This window comes from Falco biarmicus, chromosome Z (assembly GCF_023638135.1).
Source record: "Falco biarmicus isolate bFalBia1 chromosome Z, bFalBia1.pri, whole genome shotgun sequence".
NCBI classification, from domain to species: Eukaryota; Metazoa; Chordata; class Aves; order Falconiformes; family Falconidae; genus Falco; species Falco biarmicus.
This window is the reverse complement of record NC_079311.1, coordinates 38,090,590-38,104,024: the sequence shown is the minus strand read 5'-3', so window position 1 is coordinate 38,104,024 and position 13,435 is coordinate 38,090,590. Positions and strand designations below refer to the sequence as shown.

The window sequence follows — 13,435 nt, the reverse complement described above, 5'->3', positions numbered from 1 at the left end:
GTTGGTAATTTTTATACCAGTAAGTAATCATGTATAGAGCTTTACAGTGAATCAATATTTCCCCTAAAGGGTTTTTTCTCATTAAGGAATGCATGTTCTAATCCAGACAGAAAATGCTAAGTAATGATTGATTGAATGGAAATGGAACGGAAAATCTAAAAACAAGTCTTCTTCAGGGTTCAACTACAAATAAGCCTTGACCCTCCAGCTGTAAATTTATCATCACAAATTGCTCCATAAGACAAGTGAACCAACAAAGCTTCTGAACTAGTACAAACGATGATGGATATGATGTCAATTGCATTTGTCTTGGAAATAGGTGGTTTGCTTCTTCAAAAATGAGTGAGAGGAGAACTGAGTTCTCCCAGGAACTCCTCCAACTTTGGCCAGCATCTAGCTCTTTCCCATTTCTTCTGGGCTTCTGAAGTATAAAAATATTTCAGATGTCCCTACACATGTGGACTTCAACAATTCTTAACTGGTGAATGTTACCCTACTCTTTCAACAAGCTGCCTTATCCTATTTGAACACAAGGGTCAGGTTTGCATAACTAATAATAAAGGAGGCAAACTCATGTGTTTTCTGCATGAGATCAGTACCTCCCAGAAAGTACTTCTGTGATTTATACACTTTCATTTGTTAATTAACACATTATTTTTAATATTATTCAAGGCTATTTTGGCAACTTATAATGTTTACTGTGTATTGCTTCTCTATTTTATTCTTTGAACTGAATGCTTGGATTTTCAATAACAGGAATGGTGCTAAAACTATGCTATTAAACTGTTTTGGTAAAAGAGGTAACCTTCATAAGCTCTTCTCTTGATTTAATTTTCATAGTAGAGTTATAAAACATTTTCATAAGAGACTGCAGGGAAATAAGACTTTCTTTGTATACCTATGCCTTGATATATTTTGATTCACTGCACCAAACAGAAAGAGTGTTTGTTTAGCATCCAGAGTACAAAATAATAAAAAGAAAGGTCACGTTTTAAAATTTGCACTGCATGACTGTGAGTCACTGCATATTTGCTAGACATCTAACTTTAATCATGTAAATCCTTTTCCAGTAAATTTGCTGAAGATTTTCATATGTAAAGTCATAAGTAAAGCAAGACTGACTTCCAGAGGGATGCTAGAATCAACTATAAAACAAAGTGCCCATCATTGACTAATTAATACTGAAAGGCTGTGAAACTTTTTCATCTAAATAAATTCATCCTAAGTCTAACCCACTGCTAGCAGAAAAAACAGCTTCTAAACAAAGGAAGGCAACTATATTGTTCTATTTCACATGCCTTTGTTGCACTGAGTTGCTTAAACGATAAAAAAGAATCAGTCTGCCTTAACATGACAAAAAAAAATAATTATATGCACCGACTTTTATTTTCTCTGTATTCTGTAAATGCATGTATTTTTTTATTATACACAGATCTTGAAACCCTATATATTGACTTCAAGTATGCACAAATGTACAGTGTTGCTGTTATTAAAAATGCTTATCAAGAGTCCTTAAGTCTAAAAATTGCTAATTTTTTATTATTTCTGAAATGCAATATATAAATGTTTATAAAAATACTAGTTTTTGCAGGTACCCGTATATATCTTTTAATAAACTGACAAATATGGATATATACAAAAAGAGATCAGGATTTTTCAACACTCAGAAAAAGCTAGGAATAGGTTATTCCTTTTTCTCCCATGGAGATCACAAAACCTGTAAAGACCTTCTTCAGCAGCTAGGGATTCCTATAAACAAAGATACCTTGGAGAAGATGAACACCTGTTGAATGCCTCCAAATCTAATTAACAATGAGGCACAGAGAAAGCACAGCATTTGCAAAAGAGAACATACTCATGTGCCACCAATATCAGGACAGAAGGTAGAACAATACTAAACAATACTTTCCATGTCTGTTAACACATTTCTGAAGTATGATGAAGATTTTACATAACTAAATATTATCACTTGCTGGGGAAAGGAGATATCTGAAGAAAAGGTGTGCAACAATGTGCAATATTTTCACTGTATTTCAGATTATAGTTTCCTTTTGTTGTTAGAATGTATTTTCACTTGACTTTAGTATAATACACTGTATTTTTTATTCTTTTCCTGTATCAGAGTTGCAGACAGGAGTAGCTGTATAAATCTCCACACAACATGAGAATATGGGGCATCTTACCAGCAGGAAAACAAAAAGTCTATCCCACAAACCTCTACAAGAAAAGAAGAAACCATTCTATTTGGGACACATCTACAATTCTCACTACATATTAATAGCAGTTTTACATTTGTCCTCTGTGAAAGCATTCTGGCAGCATCTCACAGTCAAATCATACAGTAACGATTCAGAACACCTTAGGAAAAAAAAGAGAAAAAAGGAAAAGGATTCAGCTAGGGGAAGAATATATTTTATCTTACCTTGAAAAGCAATTACTTAAGTCAACTCTAAAGTCTTATTCTTGCTAGTAAGGGGATAGATACCACTGAGAAGAAAATTTTGCTTCTGACAATTTTCTAATCTCCGTCTCAAATGGGATTGAAAACAACACATCTCCAAAGAAAATACCTTTTCCTTATTTCTTACTCATATGTGAATGAATAAGATTGCCAACATCACACTCAAAAATATTCATGCAGTACAGATGCCAAATGGACTGGACTTCAGTAAGATGCCACAAAAATCCCATATCAGTAATTTTACAAGTACAGTATTTCTTACATTCTTATTTTACAGATGTGTGTTTTTGCAGACAGAAACTCAGAAATGCTAGATCAAAAGTGCACACACGGGACAATGATTTATTCTAGTATTCTAAATGTAATCACATTCTGCGTTATGCCTCAATTTTCTGTATGTGCCAAAAGTTTTCTTTAACAAGGGCTACATTTTGAAAAAAACTTAGATCTATACTTTTCAGGTTTAATTTTGAAAATATATAACACTAGGTGAATGCAGTTATTGCAGTGTAATATTAATCAGCGTAAACCACTTAGAGTATGCACTGCAGTACCACAGATTAATTGTTTCATTTCCACAGTGGCATACTTTAGTTCAGTGAACACTTTCCAGACTGTTTTTCTTGCTACCTTGAATATACACTAAGATATATTTCCCTTTAAAGCACCATGCAGATTAGTTCAAGCAGCTTATGTTCTACATCAGAATTCCTTTAACATAAACATGCAAAATCTTATGCAGCCAAAATATTATGCTTCAATAGTTGAAAATCATAATTAAACATTTGAAACCGTAATATGGACACTGTAAATATATCTATTTATTAAAGAATTTCTACTACTTCTGTCATTAACTAGAACTGCTTGATGAGGAGTATTATTAAAGCAAGACTCAGAAGATGGAAGACCTGACCGGTCCATTTCCACTATGCTCAACATAAACCTATGCTAAGTATCTGAAATGCTACAGGACTATGATTTTAAAATTGTACGTGTGGAAGTATGATTTAGAAAGGACCCTGCCACTGTTAAAACTGAAAATCTAAAACATACGAGGAAGAGGGAGTCATGAACACTACACATGCATCTGGTCTTCATCACAAGAGTCTGGCAATTAAATCACATTTTTTTCCTGAATATTTATCAATCCTTAACTTTCTTATGCTTTATCTATAGTTACTGGTGTTCGCAGTAAGAGTGCCCATAAGATGACCTCCAATGTGCAGAACAGAGCAATAAGGTGAGGGACATCCCAGGCTGGATTTAAATGATGAAAAAAACTCTAGAAGGACTTCTTGCAGCATAAAGTGCACAAAGAACCCCAGCAGAGCAGCTCCTGGGGGACTGGGGGCACCATCAGGCCCTAATGGCCCCAACCAGCCATGCCTGGGACCCCTCCTGCCACCCCTACCCAAAAGCTGCAAGGTCAGTGTCAGCGTGGGATGGGACCTACAGTTCCTAGCTTGTGCCCTCCTGCCGAGAAGCCCTGCTCTTTGAGCTTCTTGGCAGACATTAATATTTCCCAAGATAGGTTTTATATAATGTTTCTGTTAGTGCTCTCAGCTTATTTCATGACTATAAAATTATTTACAAAAGGTTCAACATGACACAAAGATACACCTTCAACAATCAGCATTTTAAGTTTCCTCTTCCAGAATGGGCCTGCTTGATGTGCAGGCTGCAACTATTCATGTAACTATTGCTGTAACAAATAAATGGATGCATAACAGTCTCAAATCCAGGGGTCATCTACACTACATAATTAACTATTTTAAGTAGTCTCAATTTTGTTTCAACTTGAAAAGTCTACTGCACCTAACTCTGCAGGCTGTGCATCAATTCTACTTCTTCAGGTGCCTCTCACATAACTTACTACTCTTTCTGCCTATCACTGAGCAACCCAAATAGCAACTCGCAACAGTAATCTACAAATACTTTCATAAATACTGCTCACCTCAAGCTCACAACATATACCAGACTAAATCTCTAACATGAACAAAACCTATTCTGTATCTCACTGTATCCAGGGTATTCTTCACAATTCAGATCCTGCAAAACATCCATACATCATACAAACTTTGAGCTTATAAACAATTTATTGTTTTTTACAAAACATTTTTAGGTATGGATTTCATAGGTAATCTTTCTTTTGCGAGTCCCCTGTGGCACACACTGTGTGCTGAGTGACCTTCTTTGGCAACTGGTATAAAGTGCATCACAGAAGACCATGATTCAAAGGTAGCATCTGCTGATCTGGGCAAAAGCTGTCTTTCTGTCCCTTCAAAATTCCTACTCTAATTTCTGTCATGAATGTGCTCAGTTTGCAAACTGAAAATATACTTTCTGACCTGCCTATGCTGCCTACCCAGCTAGAGACCTTTTAAAGCAGCAGACCTTCACCCAGCAGCTTTACAGAGCAGTTGGGTCTGTCTGGTGGAAGAGCACTGCACTTCAGTGTTGTTTAACTATCACCTCTGTCAATAATTTCCTGGACACCCTCAAGAAAATTACTTAAATCCTCTACATCTTCATTTCCTCTTCAGTAAAATCAGAGGATTGATACTTCTCATTAAACAGTGCTTTGTATCAGAGCTTGTAAACAAACATCACTTTGTAGTGTATGAGTATCTAGTAACAACAAACAGTCCCACAGGAGCTAGGTATTATTAATATTATTACTGTTATTAATCCTACAGTAGACTTCATTGCCTTCTTAATGCTGCTGAAGTGCACTAAGAGAAACAGGTTCAATGCATCTGCCAGTGCAGCTTGATTTCATACCAGGCCCACGTAAAGCTCATTAACTCTGAAGGTTTTTGTCATGCCTGAGTGTTGTTGAGGGTAACAGTCATCCAGGAACAGGACCATACTAGGGACTGCCTTCACAGTTTCTGTCTCTGACCCAAGAAAAGGCTTTCGGTGGATTCAAAACACTTGGCTGATATGTTTTTACAGTTTATTATGGTGCTTGCAGTGCAGATTCACACTTGTTTACCTCCTTTCAGAAGACTCCGCACAGTTTATCCATCTAACCTTTTCTCTTCATTCCTGCTCAGACTTTTGGAAAAAAAAAAAAAAAACCACAAATAAAAATGAATGACACTGTAGCATCTGCATTCAACATGTGGCGACAAAACATGGCCCCTACATTTGGTGGCAAAAGCAGTGTTTCTTAAACATTCTAATTCCTTGGGAAGTTACGGGTACTCTTAAAATGTCCTGTGGTTAACTAAAGTAGCTTGTCTATAAGAAAAGAGAGCAATTCTGTTTCTGATAACTACTTCATCAGAGGCACGCAGTGTCAAACGTCAGTCAGGGTGCTATTGTCCAGAGACATGCACCCCCTTGTACGATTGTTATGCTATTAAGAGCCAAAAATGTGAATTAAGGCATGTTAGTACAACATGTCCAGATGGAAATGGTGTTGAGCAAGTTAAGACAGTATCTTCAGATAAAATATCTTTCTTTCAGTCTTGTCCTTATTATTTAAGGTATTCTTCAATTCCTGTCTTTAATTTCAAGATTTGTTCTGAGATAACAAGAAAGACAAAAATCCCTGTATCAGCAGATATAATGTGATGGTGCTGCGGAAATAAGGCCTAGACAGCTTCTTCTGATCACCTCGTATTATTTTCTTTGCATCTCCCTACACCCTATTTATTTTCACCTTTCATCTTTTTGCTTGCCATTCCTGCCTGATTTCAAAGGGCTTTTTTTAGTCTTTAAACTTCTAGCTGTGACTTGGATTGTCCGAGGCCGCCTTCTGAGACTGAAATCTCTCCTGGCCCCATGAAAGCTTATTTGAAAAATCTAGGGAAATATTTATCACTTACTAAGCAAACACTCCAGATTACCCATATTGAATTGCACCCAATCCCACTCTAAAATAAGTGATGACTGGAAATGTGGTGGCACCGAGCCCCATCATTATTCCCATCACAACTCAGAAGGACAGGTCTCAGACCTGCCTGGAGCAGCCAAAGGTAGAACTGCAGCACATTTCATCATAAATATATAGAATCAAATGAAATATGAATATTGCATGACTACGTAGAACTGTAGAGTCCCTTCTTCCTCTGTGACTATGGAATTTGTTTCATTGCTTAGGGGACTAAAGCACCCTGAGGGAGTGTGAGTAGCTGGGAAGGCTGGCTGTCTCTGGTACTATCGCAGGGCAGATCTGCATTTTATTCCCATTGCAAGCAACAAGAAATTTAATGTTGATATGTTGTGCACTTCAACTTTCTTCTACAAAATGAAGCCAGGCTGCAGCACAAGTATAGCTAGTGTGTTAGTGGAGGCAAGGTTCCTCAATGGGTTGCATGGTTAGTGGACAAAGGAGTGCCCCATCACGGGGACAAAACAGTGCCTTACCCAGCAGCAAAGGCAGACATGAGTTTTCCCTGAGGAACTCAGTACCTCCGTGTTTTCTTTATGTTTGTAGCAGCAGATATTTATATTGGGCACACAGCATTCTTACTGTGACCATTATTTGAAGACAAGAAACCAACAATCCAATTTCCAAGAAAAAAACAGAGAAGGAATTCTGGCTGAATGCAGCTTTACCTCCTAAACCAACCAGTTAAACTTATCTGTGGATTTTAAACCTTAAAATTTTAAATATCTAGTAGGACGGTATAATTTTTGCTTTAAACAAATACAGTTCTGACTTCAACTAGCCAAAATAACATTACCAGTGCCCAAACTGTGTCACTCATGAAATAACCCTAGTTGTGGAATGACGCCAAAGCTTCCAAGGCATTCTGCAAACACTACAAATGTACTGCAGAACAGACATTCATGTTGAGAGTTGAATCCTTCAGCACCGAAATCATCATGTGCTTTGCTTTATATTAAAGGTGTGCAAATGTACAGTAATAGTAGTTGATTCATATAATTGGACTAATATTATAATTAAAGACTCTACTGTATGATTTCTGCTCATAGGATCTGATTTAATTTCTGTGAGAAATGCTCTTTTCGTATCAGTGGGCTGTAGAACGGACCCACAGCGTTTCAGATTCATGGAGTTCAAAACACAGATTTTCAACAGTTCAACAGGCATCAACATAATCCTTTCATAGTAACAGTGGAAGAAAATACGAAGGATACTAACTGATTGCAAAGGAATATGGCATACTAGGAGGGATTAATTGCTAAAACCAATGCTGTCTTTGTCACTTACTTCTTTCTCCCCTAACCTGCATGCATGCAGCATTAAAATCCAGGGTGCTAAGCCAGTTTTGTAAGTCTTTTCGCTCTGGCTAACACTGGGTACCTGGGTTAAGGACAGCAGACTGAACTAAAGGGTTAGTATTCAGACCTATTATCACCATACGGCTGCAACACAGAACCCACTCCTTGAAGATGTAAACCTCACTACAACCAGGATGCTCTGGGACTGTGTTCCTTATTATTAGAATCACATGCATGAAATCATACTGAGTATGTTTTTACTCAGGCCATGTCAAACTATCAGTGAATAACTATTAACACTACTGCAACTTAACTGATAGAAGCAGAATTTTAAATCTGATTTTAAAAAAAACAACCACCAAACAAAAAAACCTTGCACAAATTTTTCTGTAACCAAGGAAGATAAATTTGACATCATCCAAAAAGAGAAACTAAAGCCATGCTGTAACATTAATATTATATTAATTTTTTTCAAAAAAAAAGGTAGATTATAAATTTTAATTTATGTCTACTTAAAGGAGTAAGAAGGAAGCAATAAACCCTCTTCCTCTTTTCTTACTGGATACACTGGATACCTTTCATACAGGTAGGCAAAGAGTACCACCAGAAACCACAAAGCATTGGTATTTTGCTCCTACTTTAAACAAGCAGCAAATCAATTCCAGTTAGAACAGAAAGAAAAAAATAGAAACATTCCTCCAAAGAGCCCTGAAGTCTTCTAGGGGAAGTGTATGTTGTATCTTCTACTATGTGAGCTGTGATTAAGGCTGTGCTTCACTGTCTGGGTTAGTCACTAAAGAGAAAAGTAATTTTGTAAATTCTATGTCTACTTGCAGAGATCTGCTAATATCACAGCTGCCCTGCATATATGCTGAAAGGAATACTATAGTACAGAATAAAAGCATGCAATAAGAGCATGCAACACAGCAATCCAGTTCTTCCTTAAGCACATACTTAACTTCCAGCATATAGGAGTAGCCTCAGCTATTTCGACTAGAATGTTCCCGTAAACAGTGTCATGCAGAAATGTTTGCCTAGCTGAAGCCTTTACTTGGTAATGTGTTTGAACAGCTTCACAAAAGATGTTTATTTTCCTCATCAGATATAAATTGTTGCTATCCCCTCCCAAGACATTAAAGTGTTAAAATGTTAAAGAAATAATTGTAGTTATGATTAAACTCTTTAGATACTTTGCTGTAACATTAAAAATATGCTTTTTACTGAAATATTACTCGCCCTGCTTCTTTTAGGTGAAATTCTTTCCCCTTCCTTTCTTTCAGATACTATCTTTATAACTGTTTTTTAACAGATACAAAGACAGCTCATCAACACTTGTTACAAAGCCCTGCATGAGTTACCTAAAGACAGACATGCATTTGCCTCTTGACTGTTGATTGTGCTCTTAATTAAATGTAACAAAACCCAAAACATCTATGGCATTACCTAATTAACTCATCAGTAGACATTTATCATTGGAAAGAAGCAGATTTCATTAAACCACTTAACTACTGTTACGTTACACATTTTACACTTCTTTATTATAGGTATTTGTTTTTCTGACAAAATGAACATTTATAATCAGTCCATATAGTCATCAGTCCCACTCTGGGGAAAAACACTGAGCTCTTCAATGACTTTCATCACAGCAAACTCTTTCATTTTTTTTCATTAATCCATAATTTGTTAAACTGTTCGCATTAGTGTTAAGTAAAATAACAGTTACCTCACCACTTTGTGTCCCCTAATATGACTACAGTAATTGTCTTACTTGTTACAAAAATACGGGTTTGTTTTTGTGAAAATTTTCCTATTAAAATAATGTATAAAAACACAATACGAAATCCACAGGGAGAAAAAAAATACAGAACGTGGCAGTACTTTTATGGCTGAAAACAATTCCATTGCAGCAGACCATGAAGATGAGAACACAGTTCCTATTTACCATAGTCCTACACCCATTTGTAAGCATTAGAATTAACTGCCCATGTAAAAAATGGGTAATATGTGAAAATGTGGGGACAGCAATAAAGTAGCAGATTTGTCATACATTGCACATACGAACTTTGTGTCTCTTACTTCAGAATATTCCAATGTGAATTATCAAACTGCTCAGTAGTTACAATTTACCCTATCCCATAGATAATTTTCATGTTTTAGATGTGTATTAATGAGAAAATAGTAACCCAGTGCACATCTACACACAAAATGATAAAAGATTTGCTGGTTAACAACAAATTAATTTTTGTCTCATTTAACTAATGGCATATGGAATTTTCTGCAAGGCATATGGTACTAATTAAACATGGTACGAGTCCCCCAGATAGTCCATATAGCCATGAGGTATCCAAGGAATGTTTCCCTTCAGTGTACATTATCTGTGTATTGATTTGATGGTCTGAACGCATAAAAGCCCTGGGAACTAACAATGTTTAATGATGTGGGAACTGCACTTCTATTCTTATCTATGTGAATGCTGCAGTTGCTGAGGAAAATTCTGAGACACTTAATGAACAGACAAATTATGAACTAACCAGGACCACTTTATTTTCATTCACTCATTAACCACTGATTTTTATATTTATTTTTAACCTTTGTTTTTACATTTAGTGCCATGTTCTGTGACTCCACATGACAGAGAGCGTGAAGGTAAAGATATAACACTATTTTTCTAATACAAGCAATAATCTAGATTCCATACATTTTAATGACATTAACAAACACCTAAAATGTAAGTTGTATGCTGCTTACGATTTATTTTGAAAATTCTAATAAACAATGTGTATACATACACTTTCATGTATTTGACATCAGCTGCACTGATTACAATACTTGTTCTACTATCTGTGTTAGATATGGGTTAATTATTAACTTTAACTCTAAGTCCACTTGTATATAATTTTAATTCTCTTTTCAATTCAAGGATATCAGCTTCCTCTGGCATACAGAAGGTCAACCACTGAAAAAATTAAGAAAATGAATACAGTGTTTGTTCTGCTTCATAACGATAGCTTCAGGTAAAACAAACAGCAGCAGTGAATTCTCACAGTCATTATCTGCCTACTTGCAGCATCATATGCAAACTAAAAAATAAAATATTTGAGTTCCCTGAGCTAATGGGGAAATGGTAAATGACCTTCATTAACCAGAATATTTCTGTGCAGAAGAACAACAGGGTCTCAGCACCACTATACATAGCATCAGTGGGGTTTTTTTTATTGAGACACTTCTCAAACAGTAACAGATCAGCAGTTTATGTTCTGAAAGGTAGCACTGACTTTTTTTGTAGTTTCAGTAAATTTCAGATTAGTAAAAAAAGACAGTACAATTTCAATAGTGCTCTGAATTAGCCAACTTACTCAGTCTACCATCACTTGCAAAATGTACCATCACCACTACAAGAAAGAAATGAAAACTGCTTCCTAGTGCTCCAGCTGTTAAATATGCACTGTCCTTTTGATGAGACTTGAAAAAAACTGGCGAGAGTTAAGGAACAAGGCTGTCACTCAGTTTTAAAACATCCTGATATAAAGTCATACTGCGACTTTTATACCCAAAATAAATCAAGATTAAAAATAGACTTGTAATCTTATTAATAGTCTCCTACAAAACAGTTTAACACTTAAGGTACAAAAATCACTCAGCAAATAAAACACTGTGATTGAAGAACAAATTCTGGACAATAATGTTATTTTTACATTTTCTGCACACTGTGCTGGAAGGTGTAACCAGAACCTTACCCAACTACAAAAACACTGCACATACTCTTCTCTCAAAGGCTCTAATTTAACAGATTATTTCAAAATACTTTCAAAGCATATGGAAATATTACCCTGTAAACTTAGGATATTCTTCTCTTGACATGCTCTATCAATGAACTGAAAAGAGCAATAACATTTGAGGTGGCTGAATTCTCGTTATGTAAAACAAGCTGCATTTTCCTGTTCTACCCACAACAGTATTTCTATTTGTGGAACACAGTAAGAATTGCGCTCTGTGCCTTACTGCTTTAAGATTTCAAATACAATTTTGCTTTAAAAACACACATGTCCTTAGAGGTATTTTCAAACCTCAAAAAATATCATGCAAGATTAACAGTTCTTCACATATCAAGGAGACTTTCTTTCCTCCTATGTATTGCACCAGACATACTGAAACCTATCCAAGATATATACAGTATGCCAGATTACAATGAAAACCTAAATTCAGCTAAACCCAGCTTTTATCTTAGGAACAGTATTTTTACACAGTGTACAACATTACCTGACAAAGAACCTATCTGCAGGTTTGCTCTAATTTAACAAAGTAACCAAGCTTGCCAGCCCTGCCCTCCTGCATTTGTATACTATGCACTATGCACAAAAAAAAGAATATACAAATAGAGATCCTTTCAGCCTGTCTAGTCTGTCACCAAAACCAGCAGAAAATTTTTCATTGATAAAAACAGAGAATGGAATAAATCAGACCAACCTTCACAATGTACGTCACACCAGGTCCCAGGATCTTCTCACTCGAGTGCAGCCATCCTTGAGAGGGTTTATTGACAAAGCTGCTACTTTGATTCCAGTCTTCACCTCCCGGGTGTGTTTCATCTGACCGTGTTTTTTTCCCCATACTCATCTTGCTCACGTCCTGCTGAGAACACGAAGTGGCAGAGACAAGGTTACATGTGTTGTCTGAAGCCCCTGCTGCTGAGCTAGAAGCACTCGAGCTTCCCTGCAACCTGGAGACAGCAAGTTCCTTTACTGCAGAGGAGAGGTTTTTGATACCCAAAAGGCTGCCTGTGTTAGAGAGTTTCAAGTGGGACACTTTATGGATGAGGTTACATAGGGTGGTGGGTCCATCTTCTTGGTCCTTGCGGGGAACCTCTGGTGAGACCAGGTACGAAGATGCTGTTGAAGTCGTAGCAACTGCTGAGACCTTGCTGTTCATGGACAAATTGTGAATAAGATCATCAACTGATGTCACTGAATCATTCCTGAAGCGGTTATACTTGGTACGTTGAAGCATGCCCTTCTATCTGGTTTCCTGCATATGTTCTGGCAAACCTGATGCCAACACAGGAGATGTCTGTGCTAACATAGCAGGCGATTCATAACAACACAGACGGATAACAAGATTTTGGGGTAAAAAAGAGTATAAGGAAGAACAAGAAAAAATATATTTTTAAGAAATTTCTGATGGTTCCCCGTTAAGGTTGGGTGAAGTAACAGTTTTCTGTGACAGAGATCCCAGTCCTGCTTAGAGCTGCCAACTCGCTCACAGCAAAAGCATGACTCACACAAATGAGAAGGACCCTTTTCAACAAAAGGCTCAGTGAACACTGCAAATCACTTCCTGTAGCAAAAAAAAAAAAAAAAAAAAAAAGAAAAAGAAAAAAAAAAACCATCCACCCACTTAGAGCATGCTAGCACCAATCAATTCTCAAATTTCCTTTTCCTATCTTCTCAAACAGGTATTTCCTTCCAACCTTTAATTCCTCCTCCCCACCCCCTCCCCCCACCCTTTTGGTACCAAAGGCAATTACCTTTAAAACTGAATTAACAGCCTTTATGAAACACCACCACACTTCATTCTTCTGTTTAAATGTTCTTCCACCTCACATATTTGGGAATCTATAAAGAAGTCACAATTAGATAGCAAATACCTGGATAATTACACATATATACACCCCCTCCTGCCCACCCCCCCCCACACCCCCTCCAGCAAAACACAGGCACCTTAAAGGTTTTCAGAACAGATGACAGAACTAAGGAATATACACATTTTCTTCCACAGAAG

The 13,435-nt window shown here is 36.7% G+C and overlaps 1 protein-coding gene across 2 annotated transcripts in view; it reads right to left on the bottom strand.

Annotated features, from left to right (window-relative positions):
* SHC3 (SHC adaptor protein 3) overlaps positions 1-13,435 on the bottom strand; it is a 103,969-nt gene that overhangs the window by 53,465 nt on the left and 37,069 nt on the right. The window contains exons 2-3 of one of the 2 annotated variants that reach the window (XM_056325540.1): positions 13,182-13,269; positions 12,125-12,286 (exon numbers count right to left, since the gene is read on the bottom strand). In XM_056325540.1, coding sequence (XP_056181515.1) covers positions 12,125-12,274 — 150 coding nt within the window. In that variant the 5' untranslated portion in view covers positions 12,275-12,286; positions 13,182-13,269. Of the gene's footprint in view, positions 1-12,124; positions 12,941-13,181; positions 13,270-13,435 lie in introns of those variants that run through there. The other variant, XM_056325539.1, reaches the window with a different exon arrangement.